The sequence below is a fragment of the Pholis gunnellus genome, assembly GCF_910591455.1.
Source record: "Pholis gunnellus genome assembly, chromosome: 2".
In the NCBI taxonomy this organism is placed as follows: Eukaryota; Metazoa; Chordata; class Actinopteri; order Perciformes; family Pholidae; genus Pholis; species Pholis gunnellus.
In genome coordinates, this window is record NC_136536.1 from 14582450 (window position 1) to 14608320 (window position 25871).

Sequence of the window (25871 nt, forward strand, 5' to 3'; positions counted from 1 at the left end):
TAACATTTTTAAACCAGAACATGCTTGCCAATTGCTTGCCATGCTTGCCAACACTTGGAGTTAGATTCCCTTCTTTTAAATATATAAATATGTACACCAATCTGTCAGTAATGCATTAATAAAAAAGGCCCATCGTGTTATTTCCAGCCATGTTAATACTTGGTCTGTGTGTCTTTTTGTTGTCATCCTTCATTCCACGGCACTGATGCACAGAGAACAACCCTAAATAAACTTCAACTCGACTTTATGTTGCCCTTTTCCGTGTTAAGTATATTCCTTATTACCTCCTTTGATCGGTGTTTTGTTGTTAACCAATTGATTTTCTGCGGCAGCTGCATGTCGTAAATCCCAGAAGAAAAAAAAACTAAAAACCGTTTCTTTTGCAATCAGTAATCAATCAAATCTGTGATGAAGCGGAAGGATCTCACGCATATGATTATGTGGGAACAGGTAACCGGGAAGCTTTAGGTGTTTACTCGTTTACATTCACCGGGGAGATTTGACTCATCTCTGGGTGAAGGTAGGCTTTGCCAATCGAATGAATACTGCCCAGGACTGATTGATCAGAAAACCTGCGTGTCCTGTTCACCACACGTGGTTGCATATCTTGTAGACTTGCCAGTGCGTCTTGGTGGCGCACTGCCTGTGAACAGGCAGCTCTGGTGTTTTCACCGCAGAGCTTTTTTTCTCGCTATCTCTCTCTCTCTCTCTCTCTCTCTCTCTCTCTCTTCTCTCTCTCTCTCTGATGAGGTCCACTGCTACGTCTCAGTCACGTGGCTCTCCTCAGTGAACGCTTAGCTTTCTGCGGCTCCTCAGCAGAGCCAGCGGTGTTGAGGCTGCGATGTGAGACGCAACTCAGAGAGACTCGCTCATAGAGGCAAAGTTATGGCACGGTCATCCCCGGAGAAAAAGCTCCCGCAGCAATCTCTCTCTGCCAAAAAGTCCCTCACTGGTGATGCGCACATCCTTCTGGGACGCACAAACCCGGAGCGAGAAAACCCCAAATTACGCGTCAAATTGAACTAATTGAATATTGGGGCAGAAGCGCGTCGAGGACTGAAGGACATTTCAGGTATGGACTTATTTGCACATACACGCCAATCAATTGTTTTCAATACAAGTTGACCTAACAAAAACATTATATTCACATTTAGACTGTACTGTTTGTTACACCAAACTCCCTTCTCTGAGAAGTCAAGCACAAGTTACCATCCAAACTGTGTTCCTCTGCGACCCTCGAAAGTTATATTTGGTTTCCAAAGTTTTCTCCCACGTCAGTGTGCATGTTCGTGACTGTTTTGTATCGTACAGCTCAATCTTAAGACGTCCAATGACGCAATTTACCGCTCAAGGGGCCCGAATTGTGAAGATATTGTGGCATCTGCTTGAACCACCCTTTTCTCGCCTCCCCAGCAGTTTTGAGTTGCGCGAGGGCCACAATGCAACAGGCCTGTGAAGTGAAGATATCAACCAGCGTGAAGATAACAATCAGCTCACAGCTACACACGGTAAGACCTACCTGTTTTCTCCCCACAATAATATGGGTTTGTGTGTGCCTCCGTAGACTATAGCTAAAATCTTTCAGCTAAACACCCTGCATTTACTATATAATCTCACAATTCTTCAGTACCGACGTCTGCTTTTCCTCAAGTAAGGCTGTGGTTATATAGCTGGAGGTGCATTTTGGTTTATCTTGATTAACAAAATAGTCAGGCAGACAGTAAGAAATTAAGGAAATAACATAAGAGAAAGTTATTGAGAGCAAATTTTCACAAACTGACTTTTTTTGCCAATCTTTTTTTAGAGTATCAGTTTTCCTCACTTTACTGTAATGCAGAGCCGTGAAGAAATTCAAACACTGGCAAGTTAGTAGTTCGGCTGACAAAGTAATCTACAGGAAAGAATAGAGATAAAACCAGTTTCCCTACTATCTTAAAAAGGTGTCACCTCATAACTCCATACTGCCACTCCATCCATCTGTTGATGGCACGGCTGACTCTTTTCTAATGGCTTTTCTTCATTACTACACGTTATTAGCAATTAAAACTTATTGTCATTAGTTCTCATTGTAAATGGAAACACAAAGAGGGAAGAAGAAGAGAGCACCATTCTTCGTAGTGCAACACATCTTTTGAGTCAGATTGCCGCCTGAAGCACTATTGCTGCATACCATCATGGGCCACATTCTTCAAAGTTTGACAGTGTAACGGTATGGCTCTTGAAATGGCAGTAATGATGTGCCGATAGATCCGTCATTTCGGTCTGAAATATCTCAACGGTTAGATAGATTGTCACTCAATTTTGCACAGAAATCTGTAGTTCCAAGAGAATGAGTTTTGAGGAAGAGTGAAATATTATATCAACAAGATGGATTGGCACCAAATTGTACATATCTTGTTGTGTAGATAATGCTAGTTATGTATTTGCTTTCAGGTTTCAGAGATGTGAACATGCATTCATTTTCATGCATTTTTCCTCATGTTCTTGTATCTTATCATGGTCCACTCCTTGTTGCAGGCGTAAAGCTAATCTTGATGCAGCCATAGTTACAAGTGCCCTTCAACCAACCTGAGAATGACACTCGGAGAATAGGACTCCTGAGTTTATTCTCCACATCCAGAGGCTTCAGGCATACTACCAAATCAGCATTAACAGGTAACTCAGCCAGTTAAGAATAACTGTTATCGTGTGCTGCTGATGCTGTTGCTGCTCGGGTTAACAACTAACCAGGGTCCCCACCCATGTTACATGTAGTTACTTGGTAACTACAGGGTATCTAGGATGTGTTCTGAAGCATTACCTGTGTGTGTGTGTGTGTGTGTGTGTGTGTGTGTGTGTGTGTGTGTGTGTGTGTGTGTGTGTGTGTGTGTGTGTGTGTGTGTGTGTGTGTGTGTGTGTGTGTGTGTGTGTAGGTGTGTGTGTGTGTGTGTGTGTTATGTGTGTGTGTTTTTAAGGGTTCCTATGATATTATTGCATGATGGACATGTGCAACTTTATCATTCAGAGCAGCTGAAGAGTGAGTTGTAACTGAGCAGTACTCTGGACCAATAAATGAGTCCGCAGATGAAACTGAATAATGCTTCATGAGTAGTTTTACGCTCAGAATTTAAACAGTGAAAATTGAGGACAGTAGTGCTCTCTATAGTAAATAGGGATTGATTTCCGACAGACTAGCACTCCAATAAAGGAAAAAGCATTTTCCAAAATTGTTTAACAATTCTCAAGGCTTCCCTTTGAGGCTTTTGTTTGTAAAAGGTTCCCTGTGTGGTTTTTGACCTCTAGTAGAGCCATGGAGCCGGTGTCTGCATGGTGCACACGGGTGATTTAAAACATATTCCTGCCAATAACTTCACACTATTCCACTGATCAACAGTTGGCAGTAACACATCAAGATATGCAGCAATGTGCCAGCAAGCTTGTAAACATGGATGTCAACAATGCGTGATTTAAAACACATGTGGTATAAAGAAGGAAATGTTCTCCACACAGTTTTTAGAGTTCAAGGATACAAACAATGAATTTTGGTGAGTAACACAGAGCTTTTGTTTACAAGAACTCCACAGGGCCGCTTTAAGACTTCTTTTTTCAGTTTGCTCAGTCTACATGCACCAATTTGGACTCGTAGATTAGCTTTCAGAAGGTGGAGATTAAAAGATAGGTTTAAAGTGTGTCATTGTTTGTTGGGATGCTTTTTTAAATGTAAAGCTCAGATGTGTATATGTCGTATAGGGACAGATTTAGGACATTTGGACATTATTTGCCATTAACCTTACTAAAATCCTATATTATACTAGAAGCAGAATATACAAGTTGTAGAGAGAATCTCATGGTGGAAGTGTGCAATAACATGGTGTTATTCTCAGTTGCTTTGGTACATTTCCTCAGATCAGAATAGAAATTCTCAAAAATTCTCTGTTCAGTAGCCTTACCCCCTAAAATATCTAGTCATTAGTCACATGCAAAATAGTTGAACCAGTTGTCATAATCTGTCAAGCATGTTTTAAAGACATTTCTATTTGATTTATTTTGTACATTTGTCCTGAATGGATGAATTGCTCACAATTGAATCTTGACTTTCACTAATGAAGGAGACTTTATGAAGCGTTAGATCAACCAATGATCAAACAAAATAGCTCAGATGTTACATTTCTAATTATGTAATTTTTTCCTTTGTGCTATGCACTGCTGTAAAACAATCTTGTCTTTTTCCTTTCTGTGTCACAATGATAGGGACTGTCAACAAATGACAGTACAAACCGTAAAGGTGTCAATTTCATTCCTGTTCAACCTGTAATCACTCTCCCACATACAGTAACGTGTAACTTTGCACTGTTAAAATACAGAAAAACTGCAGCCTTGTGCCATTTCAATCATCAAAACCATAGCCAAAGTTTACATCAGAATATACTTACAGAGCACACTGTTATATTGACAACATGGCTAAGCATTTTGACAATCTTGTTTGTAAAGAATGACACAAAGACTTGTCATTCTGATCTCACTGACATGTTCATTGACATTTACTTTTGAGACATAAACTAAGGACTTGGAGCAGGTTACAGGCAGGTAATCCCTTGTGTGGTTCTGTTTGTACGAATTATTTCAAGAGATGCACTTTTTTGCAAATGTTAAGGATGATTCGAGAAACGTACCAAGGCGACTGAGGAAAACTGTAATACCGCGCTACAAAGCTCTGATCTCCAATCCCCCATCGCTCAAACCCTCAGACCACATTCACAAACATGCACTCAAGCACAGTCTGAGGAAAACCTGTGCACAGCACATGGGGGAGAAATACTTTCCTCGCAGTACACTGGCTCAATTCATTCCCCTTTTAATCCGCTCTGTGCTCTCTGCCTAATGTGGTCTCTGCTTCTTATACATGTCTTAGTCGGACTGAGTTAGTGATGCAGGCTACAAAGGACTGGTGATAAACACAGCTTTATACGCTCTCTCCTTCTAATCTGTTCAAGACCTCTTTGCTTTCCAGCATATGAGGCTAGGCAGTCATGTTACACCTTGATTTCTTCAGGTTTCATTAAGACTGTGTCCTGGTCAATGGTCAGTATTGGATCTGATGTACTTCAATCACATTGATTTATGATACGGTTACAGCAGATTAGTAATAATGTATATTCTAACTTTGTATGAAAATAATACTACCTGTTGACTTTACTTGACCCTTCTGGGTTGCATTTATATCTTCACCTCCAGTGACAACCAGACAGTCTGTGACACCAGACTTGTGCATGTGCAATGTGGAGATCGTGTCGTGTAATAAAGTGGACATGTCATGTTGCCTGCCAGACTGAAGACAGACCTTTCTCAAAGCATCGGTTCATGTCTGCAGGAATTGACTACTCCACCTGGGCTGGAAGTCCCGCCCAAAGCCAGTTGATTGACAGCTTTGCCCTTCATAGAATAGCAAAAGCAATAGGGGAAAAATAAAGGGATACAAATAAATAAATAACACTATATAAAAGTGTCATACTCCCAAAAAAATATATACACTAATATATATACAGTATATATAATAAATGAACAAATAAATGTGAAAATAAAATGAAAATTCTTATAATATTGATATTTTATTTTTCATATTTCTGCATTTATTTTTCTCTTCATACTTCCACAGATTTTTATTTACTTGTTTATTCTTTTGTTGTTTTGTATTTGTATTCCACTTTTTATAACTTACTTATATTTTCTTTTATTTATTCCTCCCATTTATTTCAGTTCCAAGAAAGGCTCAAAGTAAATCAATGTCACACGTTTCCTGTTGAGGTGCCAAGTTAAACTGCAGTACAGCTCGTTCTTAACACAGGCATGGACAGTTCGCTCCTCATCCCAGTTGATTATCCCCCTGTTGACCCCCCCCTGCCAGGTGCCAGTAAAACATCAAACTGTATTATCTTCATCATACTTGCATTTCATGGTTATTCTGATCTCTGCTCTAACCTGACTCCTTAAAGGACAAGGGAAAGTCATTACTGTAACTTCATGCGCTTTTAGGATTAAATCCCAAATACAGCTATAAAATATTACAAAGTTCATCACCACCAAAGGAAACCTTATCCCATAATGCTGAGGTCATGCTGACACGTAAACACATGGTCATGTAAACACTGCTGAGACATTATGTCCCGCAGTAGCTGTAATAAGAGAAAAAGAGGTGGAAAATTAACCATGTTTCGTTGCACTGTAACTGACTTGTTTCACAGCTCAGTGACTTAGCGAGTATGACTAATGTCCGTCATCCCCTCAGGATCATTCAGGATCATTACAGATTCATATCTAACATCATCTGTCTTTTTGAATGGGTAAAAAAGATTTGATTAGTATTTTGGTCCACAGTTATTGAAGTTATTTATGTTTTGTTTCCTTTTTTCTCTTCTAGTGAAACCAAGGCAGCCATGAACCTTTTCAGGAAGGATGCCATGGCCTCTAAGAAGGAGAAGGAAAAAGAGATCCATTATGAGGATCCTCCAGATGGAGGTTGGGGCTGGATGGTGGTGCTGCATTGCTTCCTGGTATATTCACCTCAGTTGTTTATGATCTCTCATATCTCATACATGCAAATATTCAGCCCATTACTTTCAACCAACAAGCTTTTAGCTTTCCCAAACACCGTACTCAAATCCAGGTATATTGTGTGGCAATGATGTGGTTTCTCAACAAGGTCCAATTAGGATGGTGGCAGCAAAAAGACTAAAAATGCTTCTCACTCCATAATTGTTGATTTAATAGTCTCCATATGTGAGTTTTACAAAGCACATTCTGTTAATTCAAATTAAGCCTGACGAAAATGTTTATATTTTCCTCACTTGCACTCTTTGTCTGCACTGATCTCATCTCCCTCCCATTATTTGTGTGTGTGTGTGTGCGTGTGTGTTGCTATGTGCGTCCCTGCAGGTAAACGTCCTAGTGATGGGAACACTGAAGAGTTTTGGCATCTTCTTTGTGGCATTCCAAGATGAGTTTGGAGGCTCATCAGAAAGCATCAGCTGGATCGGTTCCATCATGTCCAGTCTGCGTCTGTCTGGAGGTTTGTGTCAGAGTGAAGCCAACTCTGTCTGCGTCCCCTTCACAGCCCTGCATTGAGTTTAAAAACAATGATATTTTACTGTTTGAAGCTACTTTTCCTCCGCATTTTTAAACATTGAAAAACATTCTACGTCTTTGTGCTTCTTCTCCAGCACCCCTTGCCTCTGTGGCCTGTGCCAAGCTAGGAACCAGGGTGACCTCCATCACTGGGGCGTTTCTGGTTAGTGGAGGCTTCCTCCTCAGTATTTTCGCCAACAGTGTGGTGTTCCTCTACATCAGCATGGGAGTGGTAGTTGGTGAGTAGAAATTTGTGGTACGCCAAAATGCCTCAATGAGTCCCAAACCTGCTGATAAATCTAAAACCACAAAGCCAACCCAACGTATCCTCTGCACGACGACCACTCTTCCAATCTATCTCGATTAATTATTTATCTTGTCTGCCCACATTCCTGTTGAAGACACAGTGTCTGATATTGATAACCTTCCTTATTCTTCGTAGGAATTGGTTTTGCACTACTTTACCAAGCCTTCTCAGTCGTCACAGCGCTATACTTCCGAAAGAGGTTAGCAACAGCCTATGCGATCGGGCGTTCTGGGATGGGTTTGACCTTCGCCCTTGCTCCGTTCACTCAGTTGCTCCTGGACAAGTATGCTTGGCAAGGTATGCAGGAAAAAAATCTGTTAATGACTGGTGCACACTGTGTAATGTACGTGAGCATGTTTTCTGGTGTATTTCCTTTTTTGTGTAGGTAGCATATCCAAGGTGACATTTTAGGTCCTGAGGTCTCTTTGTCCCCCACAGGTGCAATGCTGATTCTTGGCGGTCTCATGCTGAATCTGGTGGCCACTGGGATGCTCCTGCGACCAATGAGAACCTATGTGAAGCCTCCTGTTTCAAACCCTACCTCTTCTCCTATTCAAAAGAGCCCTGCTGCATCCCTTAAGAGCTCTTCAGAGAAGGAATACACCAAGAGCTGCTTGAATGGCTCCCCTCACTTATCCAATGGCATCTCCAAAGCAGATTCATTGCCATCCCCTCCTCCTCTTCCTCACGGGGACGCTGAGAACCTGGGGGGCCAATGTACTCAGGGACCCCAGGACCACTCAGTGAACCCTGAACTGACCAGACTGGTCCTTAATGGTGTGAATGGACACGAGCCTCACCATGACTTGGGTCAATGTAAACCCACATCTCCAGACATCTCATCGGAGCTCAATGGCAGCATGAATGGGTCCACCACTGTTGGATTACCCTCGCATGCCAGCACTCCGAATGAGGTGACCATCACAAAAACCAAAGTACTGGATTTCTCCCTGCTAAAGGACCCTTTCTTTTGTATCTACACTTGGTCCTTGGTCTTTAGCCAGCTGGCCTACTTCATCCCCTATTTCCACCTGTCCGCTCGAGCTAGAACCCTGGGCATCAATGCCATGGACGCTTCCTTCATCATCTCTGTGGCAGGTGAGGCAGCCATTGGTCAACATGTTCTACTATGTTTTTATTATCCAACTTAAAGGACTAGTTTGACGTTTTGGGAAATAGAGCTTACTCTCTCTTTTTTTTGACAAAAGTTGAGAAGATTGATACCAAACACTTGTCTGCAGAGTAAATATAGCTGCAGCCAGCTAACATAGCTTAGCATAAAGACTGAAAACAGGGGGAAAGAGCTAGCTTGGCTCGGTCCAATGGTAACAAAATCCTCCAACCAGGAACTCTATAGCTCATTGTTTTAAATGTTGGATCTCATCAACGTCAAATCTTCAGTGAACACGTTATGGCTTGCGGAAACCAAGCGGGTTTCCCAAAACATAGAACTGTTTTGCTTATTATGCAATTAAACTATGATGATTGTTCCTATAAATTGAGTTTGAGATCAAGCACAACTTCACCTCTTATGTATAGAAGCATTGTCATACTTTTCTATTAAGATGTACTTTAATTGTTTTAAAGTTGAGATTGGTGGATTTTATCAATTAAACTATTCTCATCACAAAATGTGTTGCAGAAATGTTCCTCTTCTGGGTTAAACACCAGTCTACATTGACTGTGTTTGAAATGTGGATGCTCTTTAGAAATCACTCCTGATTGAATAGACAGTGGATTGCTGCCATTTGTCTTTGAATGTGGCTTCCAGCAGGGATTTCACAGTGACTTTGAAAAGGGAGATCCAGGTTTTTTTAGGACTGAGTTTAGGAAGCTATGCAAAAAAAGTCCTCAGTCAACTTTTAGGCATTAATTATTTGTGAGCTCCTCAGACTCTGCAGTCTTATGTAATGAATGTGCTTACATAAAAGCTGAACTTTGGTCCACTGGCCAGGGTGGGTGGGTTTAGCAGTATGCCATTGATGAGGCCACTCCATTATTTACAGAAAGCAGCATTAACATGTTGACCACCGCCCACATGTGCATGTAATTCTTGACGATTGCTTCGTCAGGCTTTGTGAATAGTTGAAATACTCCAGACGGTTAGAGGCTTCCGTTTTGTAATCTATCCATTGGTAATCAGTCCTCAACTAACAGAGATAGTATAACATTGTAATAGTCTTTTAGGGCTTTGTATTGCCTTCATTCTGCAGCTGGAGAATGACAGGAAAGGGGGAGAAAGAGGGGATGACACGCAGCAAGGGGCTGCAAGTCTCTCTACAGGGTGAGCTAAAGGCCGCTCCAGATAGTAATACCTTTGATGAAAGGTGCTTTTTAGTTAAGAATTATTACAGTTAAATGGTCCCATCAATTATTACTTCTTTAGTGATGTAAAAAAGGGAGATGATGTGAGGGACGCTATTGTCACAGTAACACAAAAAGTTCATACATGTGTGAAATTAAATTAAATTGTTTGAATTATGCATCAGTGCCTCGGCTTTTGGGGGGAAGTGGTTTAAATTCCCTAAAGGACTGTTTCGGTGTCCCAAAAAGCAAAGTAATTGTAATGTACGGTATGCAGATGGCCTATTAATATGCAGCGTTTTCTTTTGTCAACATTGGTGCAGCTGGATATAACCACTGCTGGAGGATTAAGCCAAAACTAAGATGGATGTCAAATAACACTGCTGTATAAAATTAGATGGGATAAACTAAAATTAACTGACAAAGTGGCTTCATGGGCCCTAAACTAGTCTCTACATTGTCTCTATGGCAAAAACCAGAGGACATAAAGAGTTCCCTGATGGTCTATGGGGTCACTTCTGAGCTTCACGCCAGCGATCAGTGCCAGCGAGCAGCAAGACTGACCGCTTCTTTTGATTCAGACACGTTTGTTCAGTCACATTCTCTGGTCATGTGCACTGAGAGAGAGACAGAGCTAGAGAGACGGGGTGCCACCCACACCACAAAGCCACCATCCCAGTGTCCCTCTTTCCCCGAACTAGCGCTTGTCATAGAAGCTGAGGGAGGGAGGCCACTGTCGTCCGGGTCAGTCTGTTCGTCAACCCTCAGCCACCATCACTGGAGCCAACTGGAGTTGCTAAGCAACACCTAACTGAGTAAAGTTGTTGGCGTGGTGACAAGAGGGGCTCCCAATTTAGTTTGAGTCCAGTCCTGAAGTGCCTTATACTTTGCAGAGGAGCACTGAGGCTGAATACGTACAAAAGAGGAGGCAAGACAAGCCAACTTCCACCTCAGAGAAGCTGGGAAAACCAACACGTCTTTTATAACCGCTTTGCTTTAATCTAGTGACAAAATATCCCTCCTTGAAGTAAAGGGAATGGCACCTCTCTATGCCTTGCAACCTCCCCCTCCCTCGTCGGTTAACGCCCAGAAGCATGCATACAGTATACACCTTCTCTACCTGTCAGCTCTACGGGGACAACTAACAATGTCCCTAATGCTGTTGGCTTAAGGTGCTACTTGGAGAGGCCAAATTTAAACTGCAGTGGACTGAGTTTGAAAAAGAACAGCTGCAGGCCTGAACCAACATGCTGAGGCTAAAACACACAAACAAACTCACAACTTGTCTGTGTGCAAACAGGGACACCCCGGGACACTGTCTTGGGTCACTAGAGGAGGACACATAAACACAGCACAGCTGCCTCATGTCATCTTTCTAACCTCGGAGGAGAGGAATGCTCTAGAGTTATGTAAGGAAAGTAGAGGTGTTCACTCACGAGGCATTTTGTTTTTCGTTCATGTGAACTTCAGTCAAAGCCTTGAAGAGTGAAGACGTAGCTGATCATCATTAATTACATCATTACATCAACTAGTAACCTTAATTAACCTTTATTCACAATGAAGGTAAATCTGCATACTGTATGCAAACTCATCCATATTCAGCTGAACTTTCATCTGTTTCAACCTGTGGGTGGCTGCAGGCTGTGCAGTTGTGGTGCAGAGGCTGAGCAAAGGATGGGTAACTGTGATCTGCATAGAACCAGTTTGTTTCATTGATCAATGGCTCAGCGCTGCCTGCTTGTAGCTATTCCTGCGGCGGTCAATACACCACTGCAGTTTCCGCACTGCCTATCGCGTTCCAGTTGACCTCAGCAGAGAACAGCACATATCTGCCCAGTCATCATACCCGACTGGAGCAAACAATCAATCAGATGCTACGGAGTGCATAATGAGTAGTTTGCCTGGGTGTTGCAAGTGTAATACAGATGTCAACAAAGGATATGTTGCCACCCCACTGTTTGTGGAAACATTCTCGTTTCAGAGGACGGGAACAACCGGAACTCAAAATAGATTTGTCTAGATGTCCCGTTTGTTATTCATGCAGACCCGTGTAGTTTAGCTGCAACGCGTCATTCTTCCCTCATATTCTGTGTCTGCCGCACCCTCACTCACACACGCACGCACACACGCACGCACGCACACACACACACACACACGCACACGCACACACACCTCCTCCTCACAGCTTTTAGACAACAATGTGTATGATTTCAAAGGAATGCTCACAAGTCCCTGCATGTAACCTTTGGTAGATGCCCTCATCTTAGCTGCACTTGAACTTTGCATCACACTTAATTTCATGGAAATCCATTCTATAGTTTTCCAGGTATTTCACTGAAACAGAAATGTGTACCTGATGGTGGGGCTAGAGGAAAGATCATGGATCACCAAAGTTATTAGGATTCATTATCTGGGAACAATGAATGTCTTTACAAAATGACATGGCAGTGCATCCGACAGTTGTAATATTTCAGCCTGGACCAAACTGTCTGCATTGAGATTTGTGTTTTTTCAAATTTTTAACATTTGGGTGAACTGACTGCTTTATGCATCTAACTTTCAAAAAAGTCTCTGAACATTTGCGTTGCAGTAGTAGATTATTCCTAGTGCTTAATAATCAGTCTGCTTTATTCAGTTAATTGCTCTGGTCCTGGACATCTGTGGCTGTAGATTGGATCTGTTTTCTAAATGTTCAATGTGAAGCTTTGTGAGAAGACATTTTTGTCTAAAAGTGAAGAGAGCATGCTCTGTCTTTTGGATTCCATCAAAAACTCCATTACCAAAGAGCAGCTTATACCTGAATATTTTATTGTATGCTTTCCCCAGTCTGCCTCTCTTTTCTCACTCCTTCCTTAAAGAAACAGTGAGGAATATCTTACTTTACTTTATTTAACCAGGATAATCAGTACATACTTTTGAAAACGTAACAATAAGACAATCAAAGCCAAAGAAACAAGAAGGAAGCTGACAGTTTATACTGAAGTCTACTTTTCACTTATTTGTTATCCTTTTGCTCTCACCCCCAAGACTTACAGTTTTACTTTGACATTTCTAAGCCTCACGTTTTGCCTTCGTTGCAGGTATCACAGAGACCATCGCCCAGCTGGCCTCGGGCTGGGTGACAGACAAGAACCTGTTCCATAAATACCATTACCACAAGGCCTACCTGATCCTCTGTGGCCTGGTCAACCTGCTCTCCCCACTGGCAACCTCTTACATCCTGCTGATGTTTTACGCTATCTTCTTTGCCATCTTCTGTGGTGGATACATGGCTCTGCTCCTGCCCGTTCTAGTAAGGAGACCACCCTATTTGAACATGCATGCTATGCATTTGTACTCTTGACGCTTTACTTCACAGGTCCCGGCATTTTTTATATGTAATTAACTAGGAAGAATTTAAATATGGGCTTACAGATTATCAATGGATGAATAATGAATAAACAAGGGGTCAGTTTTAAAGGCCAAGCCCAACGGTGAGGGCAAAATGGAAGTTCTTGGGCGGCTCTAAGTGCAGAAGCTGGGTGATGTGGTTAATAGATCAGAGGGTGTGGTGATTAATAAATAAACTCTCAGCCAGTCACCCTTGTCTCCTCATTCTCAAACCGCTCTGGCAGTCACAGAGATGAATGACGACAATGGTTCAACAAATGGAAAGAGGCTTGAAGAGTTTTTGACATTTTTGATTGAAATGTGTAGCGTTACTGTGTTGTCACTGCACATTTACTTCAATTATTGTGTTTGCCGTTGTTGACCAAATCGAACGATTGGCAGGAGGTTGACATAGCGGCAGAAACAGATGTGGTTCTGAGGCGTCTATTCTCAGCCCAACGTCTAAGACACATTACACCAAAATACCAACAAGTCACTTTGTGCTGCCTCATTTGACTGAACCTCCTACCCGTCTGCGACTCTCTTCACACCTGATCATCGCACACTCACTGGCACTAAAATATCAGACAGACGGGCAAAGCAAATATCCTCTGTGAGGCTGCACTTAGTCACAGTGGTGCTTCGAGCTACACTAACATCAGCATGGTAATGTGGTTACAATGACTATGCTAATATGCTGATACTAAGCAGGAGTTTACCATGTTCACTAACTTAGTTAACATGCTAACGATTGCCATTTAGCACTAAACACAAAGTAAAGCCGAGGCTGATGGGAATAATTTTGGAAGTATTTGGTCACGAACCAAAGTGTTGGATATGTAAAACTTTGACAGACGATGGCGCTAGATGAAAAGCTGTGTTGATCCCCACAGTTATTTCAATGCAGCCTGAGGGGAATATGAATTTCTCTATAAAAATGTGTGCCAGTCTTTCAAGTAGAGATATTCCATGGAGCAAGTGAAAACTTTAACCTGCTGCTTGTACAGAGAAAAAGTCAGGGGATCCCCAAAGTCAGTGCAGTTCATCCTCTGGGGACCATGAATATCTTTATAAAATGTCATGGCAATCCATTAAAAGGTTTTTTGAAATATTTGAGTCTGGACCACAGTGGTGGACTGATGCAGCATGTTGAGTATAAATGGAGCAGTTCTTTAATGGAAATTGCTCTAGAAATCAGTAACTGCTTATGAACTCAACACAACTAAACTCAAATAGCTAAGGACTATTTTCAATATAAAGAGTTCCAATTTACATAGTTATTGAAGGGAACTTGATAGTAAATTATTAGGAAGTTACAGACCCATAAAATAAACTGTTACCTAACCTTTGTTCAAATTCACAGGCCTAAGAAATGTCTCAACTAGACACTTGGTGTAAAAAAAAAAAAATCCAGAAAGATATACAGTCATGGCTTCTTTATCATATTACAAGGCACTGCAGGGCAGATAGAAAGTGATTCTGAACAAATTTCTAATGAAAACTGTCCCTTATAAAATCAATAAAGGTTTGTGAAAACAATTAAATAATAAGTGCTACAGTGTGCTCTCTCAATACCATTTGACTTTTCACAGAATCCCGCCAGCGTCAGTCTCACCATATTATCAGAGTGTAGATAATTTACCAAGCAAGACCCGGACAGTAATCACACTCTCTAATCTGTTTGAATCACAATAACTGTATTTGTGTGTTGAGACTTTTGTATTATCAACTGTGGCTTCATTACATCATTTTGTCACACGCTGAGATACAAAAGACTGTTTCCAACTGCCTTAATGGGTGGAACAACATATTAAGCCAGCGATTATCCAGTATCGTCAGGTTATAACACACGTGAGAACAAAAACGTGAGAACAAAAACGTGAGAACAAAAACGTGAGAACGAATGTGGTGTGATTTCACTTCTCAATAGTGTGGTTTCAAAGGGAAAGACATGCCTCTGGGCCTCAAAGTGTGATCAGTTTTATTTTCCTGAATGTGAAGGGAAGAACCAGTCGAACCAGTCTCCTCTGCCTATTGATCTACATAACTGATTTTCCTGGCAAAGTTTTACCCAGGATGAGTTTGAAATGTATGTCAGGTGTTTACATCTCCTGAAACATGCAGACGTCTCACCTTGTTTGACTTGGCAAGTGTTGATGTGATGTTATCTCAGATGACCTTTTACTGGTATTTTGCTGACAGACATGTGCATTTAAAGTAATTCAAACATAAACAAAAAGATGCCCCACCCCACCTAAACCTGCTGCGACTCTCATATGAATTGACATCTGGTTAGATCGCTGATTCATCGTCAAGCTGCTGTCATCGTCAAGCTGCTGTCATCTTGTGTGCCAGAATTAAAAGCTTCCAAATGCTATAATTTTATGCATGTTTTAGACAATGTATTACAAGTCAACTGTAGACTCCTACTGTTTCCCCAAGCTTACCATACTTTTTAGTTTGTATGTTGTTTGTCCTCTTCTGTAGGCAGGTATTTGTTTTCATCCTTATCATGCAGTATCAACTTGCAGATATTTTCAACATTTTTGACAGGTAATGCATCATGTTGAATAGTTCAAAATAGCTCAAAACATTCATCCATTTAAGATTGTTGTATTCTTTGGAAAATGCCTGTTACAATATGGTAGTAATATGACGGAAATGTGATTTGCATAGTGTTGAAATGCATGCAAAACATTTTTCTTTCAATTTTAAAAAGCCATTAAGAAAGAATATGACCCAATAAGAACCGCAGGTTGAATTTGTTGTTCTGCTCTGCAGGTTGATCTCGTGGGGGCAGAGAAACTCAACAACTCCATGGGCTTCTCCATGTTCTTTGTCGGCCTAGGTTGCCTGACAGGACCTCCTTTGGCAGGTGAGTGGGTCCCGTCATGGAAAACCTTTAGTCAGACACGTGCTAACCCACTTTTCTACAGGCACACAATAACAACCCCATACATATGCACTGCATGTGTAGCCATGACGTTTCTGTCTTGAAGTGATTTGTTACACAGAGGGCAAGGTGAGGTTTGTACGTGTGTGTGTGTGTGTGTGTGTGTGTGTGTGTGTGTGTGTGTGTGTGTGTGTGTGTGTGTGTGTGTGTGTGTGTGTGTGTGTGTGAGAGAGTAGATAAGTCTTTCTCATGAACATATATTATTTGGAGGGTGTTGAGGCACATTTTTATGGGGCCCTGAATTCCTTGCAGTGCCTCCAAGTGTGTGCCTGCCTGTCTGTGTGCATGCAGTCATTATGAAGAGTGAAAACTGAAACACACAGGAGAAAAACAGCCTATAGTTAGTGCAGCCCTTAATGTCGACTGGGACTTTGGGGTTGCTTTGACAAAAATGCATACAGGGGTTACTGGGTCACATGTCAGTAGAATAACAGTGTTGTGTTTATGGCAGGCTTTGAGTCACTCTGTTTAACTAATGGCAGATTGTCTTTGTTAGTCTTAGAGGGCCGTTTCTAATCTGGAATCAGTTTGTTGTTAAAGTGTTTTTCTTTTACAACAGGTTGTGGCAGATTCATGAACTACGCTTTCTCTCGGTCAGCCCCAACAAATAACAAAAACTGTGTGTGCGAGTAAAACCAGTTTTCATCTTCAATGCATGGAATGATGAAACTTGCTTCGAGCTTGCACAACATATTCACTCACATTGTATCTGGAAAAAATAAATCTTCGTGGCCTTAGGTAACGTTTGGCTCCAGTTAAACCGGGGGGTTCCCTTGAACCTATTGACATGGACCCTGTAAACTAAGTTGGGCAGTCCCTTCAAAGGAGCATATGGATTTCGGGGTTGAAATGTGACTAATGACCCCGTTTAGGGTTGTATGGAAATAGCATGTGGCTCTGTTTACCATCCCTGCCCTGCTGTTCAAGTAAGAAACGTACAGAAGGTAAACTGTAGTCGTTGCGTGTGACAACATTTTTGTCATATCCAGTTCTTCCGGATTGACAACTGTCCAGTAAACCTGCTTATTATCTGATCCAGTGATACTTTTCTGTCAAGTGAAAGGTTAACATGGCTTATGTAAAGAAGACAAATACAAAGACAGAAACTTATGAGTCACCTGCAGTATACTTTTACACCCAAGTCACACATGCTAGAAATGTGAGCTCTCACCATTCTGTAATCGAGATGTATGAAGAATGTAAAACTGTGTCAAATTAGAAATAAAGGGTTCACTTTAAAAAAAAATGTAACATCCATTTTGGAAAGAAATACCTGAATGAAATTGTATAACATTTGACAAACATATGTGTCCTCAATTTACCAACGTCTTTGTAATTGTTGGTACTATGACATGTCTTGTGCAATACTATACTATGTCGTTTTAATTACATTTTAAATGACGTTTTTATGGTATATCATATGATACCTATTTTTTTATGTACCATACTATAACATTTTTATTATTTGAATTTATTATGACAATCTTTTTTTGTCACTTTTGTCACATAAAATATCACTTCATATAAAGTGTTTAAAGGGGCCGTCTAGAGTCCAGTTTCACTTTGTTTAGCACCTTCTAAACTGTCCTCACCCCACATGTATTGTATTATTATTCCATTACAAACCCAGTTGCAAATCTGACTTGCATACAAAGAAAATTGCACTGGCTCCTATAGAAAGTTACAAATCGTTATTGATAATTATAGGGTATTTCAAAACAACATTGTTCTAGTATTTATACACAAAAATGTAAGAAATACAACTATAGTTGTTTTATTTGCATGCAAAGGGATTTTATCCCAACTAATTTTATACCTTTTCCATTGAAAGTCCATGTGTGCCTGTGAATCAATATTGATTCCAAGTTTTAAAAATGTCTTTTGAAAAATAAGATACAGCATGAAATCCCCACAACAACACTTTCGACAGGCTTCCTCAGCTCGTTGCCACATGATATTTCATGAAGTTATGTTGCTATAAATGAAACGTGCTGTGTATTACTCAATAAATAGACAGGCTCTTAAAGTGTTCCTGTTTTTGTGTTTTGCAGGCTTCCTGTACGACTACACTCAGACTTACGACTGCTCTTTCTACCTGGCTGGGCTCTGCTATCTCCTCTCCTCTGTCTCTCTGTTCCTGGAGCCGCTGGCTCAGCGCTGGAAGGCCAGGAACAAAGTGACCCGGACCAAGAGAGCAGAAAGCAGCTGTAAGACCAACGGCTGCTTCACCCCCGACCGCCTGCAGAACGGCGCTGTGTAGGAATGAAACCCAGGGAAGGCCTTCGATCTTGAACCAGCATGCTCACAACTTGCCATGGGCCTGCATACCTTGGACCTTGGACTCCAGCTTAAAGTTGTGACCAAGTGACCCTTAATTTCAGCAGGAGCGAATCATGGGCCGAGGAAACCACAGTTACATGTCTAAGAACATGCAGTTCTCGGGACGACGGTGAATAGATGAATATGTTGAACTTTTAAAGAGCCAAACTTTTAGCGTTCTGCTAAATATTTTACTTCAGATTCTTGTTCCTATCGGAGGCACATGCATCCAAACTGAAACATACATCATCCAGCATATTTTAATACTAGCTGCTTTGCAACCTTAACTTCTTAAAACACAATCTAAATCTGTTTTCCAATGCAACAACAAAACTGCATTCACTATGCAGCATCTTTTTATTGCAGATACTATTGCTGGAAACTATCTGTGATGGCATTAATGGAAGCACATATCAATGAAAGAATACTTCTCACTCAATTTCTGTGGAAGCTTTTACCTGTGTCTGTAAACCTGTACTCACTGGTATGCACTTTGGGCCAAGTTGTGATTTTGCTGCATGACATTTCCTCTGAGCTTTTAAATGCCAGATAGTTAAGATACTGAACAACCACTTAAAGTGAAACTGCGGCCCCTTTTATGTGGATGTCCAATCAGGTAAATGTAGACAATTCAAGCAATGCATTCCTCAGTGACACCTATATTGAAAAGGGAAACTGGTTTTTGCAGCTCACGGAGCCAGCTGTGCCTATATGTACCATTGCACGTGAGCTTCTGACACCGGAGGGTCCCTGCCAGCCGTATCCTCTTGCAGGTCAAATGTGGCCGCTGCCTTTCTTCGGCTGTATACTCTGGCTCGAATAATAGGGCTGGATATCAGAGTCAGCCAAATGACTGCTAAATGTGTCCTCGTCCAAAACATCCACTGCACTCATATTTTGGAAATGTAGCTATAGTTTGCAATACAAGTAAATAGAACAAGTAAGTTATGTTTTTGAGCAGCATCTAGAGCATGCCTTGAACCACGGCACTGTACGGCGCTGAATGCAGAAAGAGCAACACATAGTGCAGCTGCAAAATCAGCTTTCTGGGTCAGTTTAGCACACACCGAGGAATTTATTGCTTCAAACGACTACATTTACCATCAACACTGATTGGACTTCAAAATGAAAGGTAGCAAAATTCCCCTCTAATTGCAGCCTGTCTCCATGACACAATGTGCAACCTGCTCTTCAAAGCCAAAAAGCAGCAACTACTTTATTATAATAATCTCTTGCCCCAACTGGATTATTGTAGGCACAGGGGTCGATTGTATGGCATGTGCTATAGCATTTAGAGATATTACCATATTAAAATCTTTATTATTGATATGCTGGCTGCTTCAACTAGTTCAGCATACTTAGACATTTAAACTTCAAAATGTTAATCTCATTTAGGACACTTGTCCTTCTGTTCAGATATCTTTCCTTCAACTTTTCCCCATATATTATAATGGACAGAATGTTCAAAGTTTAAACATTTTATTTTTCTCTTTAACCCCTTCATACTCATTCATACCTTCGTCTAACACTGTTTGTGCTTAATAACATTAGTTCAGTTGTTTCACACCTCATAGTTTTTCTGGAATTGCAGTTGATGTTTAAAACCTCTTTTCAGAACTTTTCAGGAAATATGTGTGTGTGTTATATGTGCTGCTAACACTTCAACTAACACCTCAGCCAATAGCAATGCTTACAAGTCAAATAACTTCAACTTCTTTAATCACGTGCTTAACACATTGTGACCTGTTCACAGTGTTTGCACCTGCAGTTTTGAGTTCAAGCGAGCACACCTTTCTTTAAAACTTCAACTCATCGAACTCAGCGGTGACTTCTTTACATCCTACTGACTAGACACTGCCTCCTTCCTTTTCTGGTTCAGTAATAATTAATTTTAACAACTTGACTTGTTTTACTTGGCAGCACCTGCAGACTACAAAACAGTCACGCATAGCTCATTGTCTGTGAGCTGTTCTATGCAAGTGCACACAGAGAGAGATTTCTGTAATTGACAGCTCACGTGCACATCATTGTGAAGGTTAACTGCAAAGATACCACGCCCTGAAAGAAGAAGCCCGTTTGGTCGAGATTTAAGTATGATTCCTAAATATATTGATCACAGTTCGGACGATGAGCTCCGATGAATAGCAGGGTTTTCTGTGTCATTGTGTGTGATTAAGAGTCATTTTGTCAACCTTGAATGTCTATTAATCTCTGACTCACTGTGTTACAAAGATGTTTTGCTGTTGTTGCCCATTTAAACTGGACTGGTAGTTGTCCAGCCTTTACAGTGCCTGCAGGCAGCCAATTAATGGCAATGCAATTTAAAATTATATTGTGTTTATGTTCGGGAGTATGGTGGTTGTTCAATCTTTTTTCTAATGTAGTAGGTGTTTTGTTGTTTTCAGTGAATATTTTGTTTTTCACCACCGTTTGCCTTACAGGGTACTGTATTGTATCTTTACTAACCTTCCTGTGATGTCAGCCAAAGACACATTAGAAACCTACCTACAACTTGAAGCTTATTATTAGTCAAAAAATAGTTTGGACTGTCTATGTAATTGAAACCAGGATGATCACCCATCATTCCGTCGTTTCAAAGTCTTAACCGAGGGCAGACCCGAATCCAGTGACGTGACATGTGTTTTGTGACGCTGCCCTCTTGTGGCAAAGGAAAGCCTCTACACAAAGAATGCTGCCTCAATTAGTACCAAATTATTCCCCCTCATCTCACTTTCACAATACTGAGCAAGGCTCTTTGTATTGTTTCAATAACGACAGTCATGCACAAAAGCTCTTTTGGCTCACGAGTTTCATTCACCACCAGTATGCTTTTGTGATTGAGGGCCACTGAATATTTTGTACCATAATAAATCTTTTATGAAATGTATGATGCTTTAAGTAGATTTTGGTTTGGGATTGTTTTACCTGTTAGTTATCTAGATATTTTAAGGAATTGTATGTTTGAGCAATATCTTGAAATCATTTTCATGTCCCTCTGGAAATGTCTTAAACACCACTGATAATGAACTGAGTTCTGTTTGATTTTATGTTTGTGTTGCAGAAAATGCATTTTATGGGTAAAGCACTGTTTTGTCACTCTGGCTCTTGGACTTTTGAACTGATCGTTTAGAAAACGTGCTTAATCAATCATAGATATCCAAGTTCTTCCTTCGAGTTCCTTTTTCCAGCCTTGTAACAGTGCGCAGTCAGCTGAAATAAACTGGCATGCGACTGAAGTCTGCGCTTGTTTGATTCGGATAATAAATGAACTGATACCACGCCAACGTCTATCTCTCTGGAGAAAAACACTCACAAGTTGCAACATCGTTTACATGTTTTATTGACACATTTTGTAGACACACTGACGGCATTAAACAACATGATTTAGACTATATTATTACATTCATTTCCACCGTGGGTTTAAAAGTAGACCCAACAAATGCTTGTAATCATTTAATATGGTAAAAACATTTTATTCATTCAGATTGTTAATGTACTGTTAATCAAAGCAAACAGGTTACTTACAGTAGATGACATCCTGTGGTGTGTGGATTGGCGGCCTGGAAACAAACTGATGCATCAACTGCTGTCCACTGTAGCTCTGTATAGGAAACATAACATGTTTTAATCTTGACAGCAGTTTACAGTGTAAAGGATCTGAAAATGATTGATTGTGCTGGTTATCGACATAATATTGAAGTGAGTGCTTTAAACCTCAATGAACAACGTAACATAAATCAAGTGTGAAATTGTATTTGACACATTTGTGGCTTTTATAGATTGTTTGTTTAATAATAAATTAGTTCTTTCTAACAGAATTACATGAGCAAATATTATGACATGAGATTTGTGGAACTGAGATGTGAATGTTGAATGTTCAATGCCATATTGTACACCAGTATACAACATGTTGAGATGTCTTACTAACACTAGCACTACATTGTAATTTGGTACCTTTACAAATGTTTATAGGTAACAACTCTTATCTGGAAATCTGGTGACACATTGACCGGGCTCAGTATAACTCAATTTCTCCAGATGTAGGTCAATTGATTTCACAAAGTAGCCTTTAAAATTGGCGAAACTTGAGAATTCCTTGTATGAAGAGGGTATAAGAGGGCCTAGTTAGTTAACACTGTGTATGAAGACGAAAGCTAATACCTCATTTTTGAACAAAACAAACAAGCATCACATTGCTGCTCGATATATATTGATTTGTGAATACCTACTTGCATACCTCTCTGGTTCTGGTTCGACACATAGACACACATGCAGCTGCTCATACAGCCCCAATATACTGGCAGTAAAGAGAACGCACACTGGTACCAGTGAAACGCCAGCTGTCAGGTGAAACAGTCAAGTATTGGCCACAGATTGATTTTGTTTCACAAGCTACATTTTGATTGCTAACTGATGGGATGTGATGGATTTAAAAAGGTCATGAACTTTAAATCTCACATTCACATTCTCCATTGCATTAACTGGAGGTTATCATTTGTGGCCTTCAGTCACTATTACTCTGAATGCAAGAGACAATTTTCTGCCAAAAGCCATTTTCTTATGTGACTACAGGTCCTTTAAATTACATTTGCCGAACTGATGTTACTACTTTAAGCTTGAACAAGAAATAATCTAACAAATGTCACTTTAAGCAGGATCAACAACATTATCGTTGAAGAGGAGGGGCTTACTCACAACGTTACACATGAAAGAATGTGAGTCTTAAAAGAGATGTGAACCATATTAGATCTTCACGACTGTAGGTCCTGCAGCAGAGTGCCAAGATGAACATTTAAGTGAATGATAACGACCACAATTTGGTTTTGCATCCACTGCTGTAGCCAAACTGTAAAATGTCAACCTTTTACATCAATTTGGCAATGAATGCAAACAAACACATCTGCATGACTTCAGTATATTGTCAAAAGAGCATACATTCCGGTATTAAAATGTTCACTATCACAACTTATAATTCAGTTTTGTTGATTTTCAAGCCGCTGATGGGAGCAGCACTATGTGCAATGAGTTATTGTTGGCATTAAACGACCCTGTTATCTTGCACAATTGAATTTCTGCCATCAGTGGGAATAACCTCAGTAATGTCTCTGGCTGAAAACCAGTGTGCCATTTCGCATGTGTTATTGTAAAGCATGTGGTGTTGACACTTTATACTTACCACTGCTGCCTAAGCCACCGATACAGACCCGGCAGACAGCTCTTCCTCTCCTTACTCACCCTCATGTCGTTTCTATACAGCAGCCAAAGATACCAGCTCCGTCCGGGGTGTCTGCTGTGCATGAGTGTGATTTGTCAGGTAGACTGTGAGAGGAAAGCAGGAGCTCCATGGTCCTCAAGATGGCAATGTTTCTCTAGTGAAGTGAGGGGTCCTTCTCAGCACAGAAACACAGCATTTGTTTTCACATTAGCATGACTAAAATGGATGGTAGGAGGAAATGGAAAACTTTCTTTCCTGTGGAAAGTGGCCGTAAACTTATAAAAAAGGGCAATGGCAAAATAAACAGGTCTCCTAGAGGAATTTGGGAGAGGGTTTGGGGTCCGCAGTGTGGATTCCTTCCAGCAGTGTCAAAAAGGGTAAGCAATTTGGCCTGTTCCATGCTGCAGCAGACCTCAGATGACGATGGAATACAGCTTCAGCACCGCAGAACACACTTCTTCACTCGTCTCCTCGGAGAGGGTTCAATCAGAGGAGAACACGAAGACGGGGGCAAACAATATTCCTAGCTGAGGTTGGGGGCCAATCCTCTTCCCTGATTAAGTCAAATCAAATCATAACCGGGCAAAGAATAATAAAGACAAATCACCCCAGTGGTTCAGCTTGGCCTCTGCAGGGAGACAGCTTGAACTGTAGACGCTATGGAAATTTCAGAGAGGTGTCACCCACCATCTCCTGAGTGGAGTGTGTGTGTGAGACGGCCGGTGATGGGATTTCCTCAGCTCCTATTCAGGACCAGGAACAATGCACATGAAACCTTTAGAGCAAGGAGCAGGGAAGACAACAGGTTACTGGCTCCTGCCCTCGACTCCCGAACTGCACCGCCCGTCTGCGTCTGTAAACAACAGGCAGCGGAGAGGCTCCTCCATCCTGTTCAGGTGTTCACATGCCAACAGGAAACGTTGACGGTATAACGGAGATTCATGGGGGAGTGATTTATGATGGGCAACTTAGGAGCTCAGAACAGGCCTGTAAGCAAACAGCGATCCTCACGCGATACAGGGGTCTCTCTCTTCACTGGCGCTAAACAAACTGCAAATTGTCTCCCTCGTGTGCAGAAACAAAATTTCAAGTGACAACTCCGTCGAAACACAATAAGGTATGGCAGCGTGTTCCTTCAATTCACTTCCATCGAAGAAACATGTTTCCCTTCAAATGAACAATTTATTGATAATCGGTCACATTAAGTGCCCAAACGCACTTGCAGGTATGTGAACAGCTTCGCATGGGCTCTATGGATTTTCCTTTCCCATGACATCAAAGTGTACATTGCTCAATTTTTCCATTTAAAACAGAAGTCATCACAGGTGCAGTTGGGATACACAACTTAACAGTTGCCTCATTAGCGAGGACTCACAAACACCTTCTCTGCAGAGAGTTTCGTCTCTGCACTCGTCTCCTCGAGAGTCCAACGTTGAAGTGGGTGTGATGTTCACACAGAACAAGTTTGTTTTCAATACACATTAAACCATAATCAGCGGTTTTCTATTGCATGACAAACATCCAATGGCAAAACAAAATTCGATAAGTAGGCCTTGGGAACATGTTGGCAGGCATGAGTTAAATAGTGTCCAATTTATACTTCTAAAATATGATTCAAACATGAACATGAACGTGTTTCTAAAACTGTAAAATGACTCAGACCTACTTACTGAACAAAGAGCAGGTTTTTGTCACTTTGTACCAACATATTACTGATACTGAATATTAATACTATCATTTGAGGACCTACTGGCTTCAGAGCAATAAATGAAACAACACAAAACTCTAAGCTTTTTTTTTTTTTATCCATTACTACTGTAGTTTTTCATAGATCACATTACACAACCATTTCTAAAAGGTAGGGATGCACAAAGTAAAATATGAAGTAAAAAATATGAAAAACACGTTAGTATTTGCTTTACTATGCTATGCGCGTTGTGTTATGGGCTGTTCCCTGGGCGAAAATATCACATCTGTTAGTATTCAGCATTCCACATAGAGTTGATGTAACAGTTTAGTGTCACCAGTGGACCCACACTGAGTTCATTGTCTATCTTGCAATTTGGTGTTCCAACACTGAGGGACACATCCATAAAAAATACTCTCAAATCCAAACCGTGAACCTGAACGTCATTTGTCTCTTTTTTTTAACAGAATTCACAACGTGGGTGACTGAAATGTGCCAGTGTATCTAGAGACGTTTTAACCGGGGACCTTCGAAATGTTTTCCAACTTTGAGCGCACACACGCGCAAAACACATCCCATAACTCTTGCGGTACACTCCATCCACCAAACTGTTTTA

General features: G+C 40.9%; 1 protein-coding gene across 2 annotated transcripts; it reads left to right on the forward strand.

The window, feature by feature from the left end:
• The first annotated feature begins 888 nt into the window (after positions 1-888).
• slc16a4 (solute carrier family 16 member 4) lies at positions 889-21624 on the forward strand. Of its 2 annotated transcripts, none has more exons than XM_079172632.1 (11): positions 889-1072; positions 1414-1508; positions 2518-2655; positions 6398-6530; positions 6913-7045; positions 7197-7340; positions 7544-7705; positions 7847-8506; positions 12793-13004; positions 15863-15956; positions 18086-21624. In XM_079172632.1, the coding sequence occupies exons 4-11, from the start codon at positions 6414-6416 to the stop codon at positions 18292-18294; spliced, it is 1731 nt and encodes a 576-aa protein (XP_079028758.1). In that variant the 5' UTR covers positions 889-1072; positions 1414-1508; positions 2518-2655; positions 6398-6413; the 3' UTR covers positions 18295-21624. The 2 variants fall into 2 exon arrangements, with proteins under 2 accessions (XP_079028758.1, XP_079028759.1); XM_079172633.1 differs by having other exon boundaries at positions 1417-1508.
• The last annotated feature ends 4247 nt before the right edge of the window (positions 21625-25871 follow it).

Bases quoted from the DNA above. Each gene is read 5' to 3' on its own strand.
- slc16a4 (XM_079172632.1), top strand. From the start codon at position 6,414: ATGAACCTTTTCAGGAAGGATGCCATGGCCTCTAAGAAGGAGAAGGAA. The intron at 6,531-6,912 runs GTATATTCACCT...GCGTCCCTGCAG, and splicing joins TGGTGCTGCATTGCTTCCTG to GTAAACGTCCTAGTGATGGG. The intron at 7,046-7,196 runs GTTTGTGTCAGA...CTTCTTCTCCAG, and splicing joins CAGTCTGCGTCTGTCTGGAG to CACCCCTTGCCTCTGTGGCC.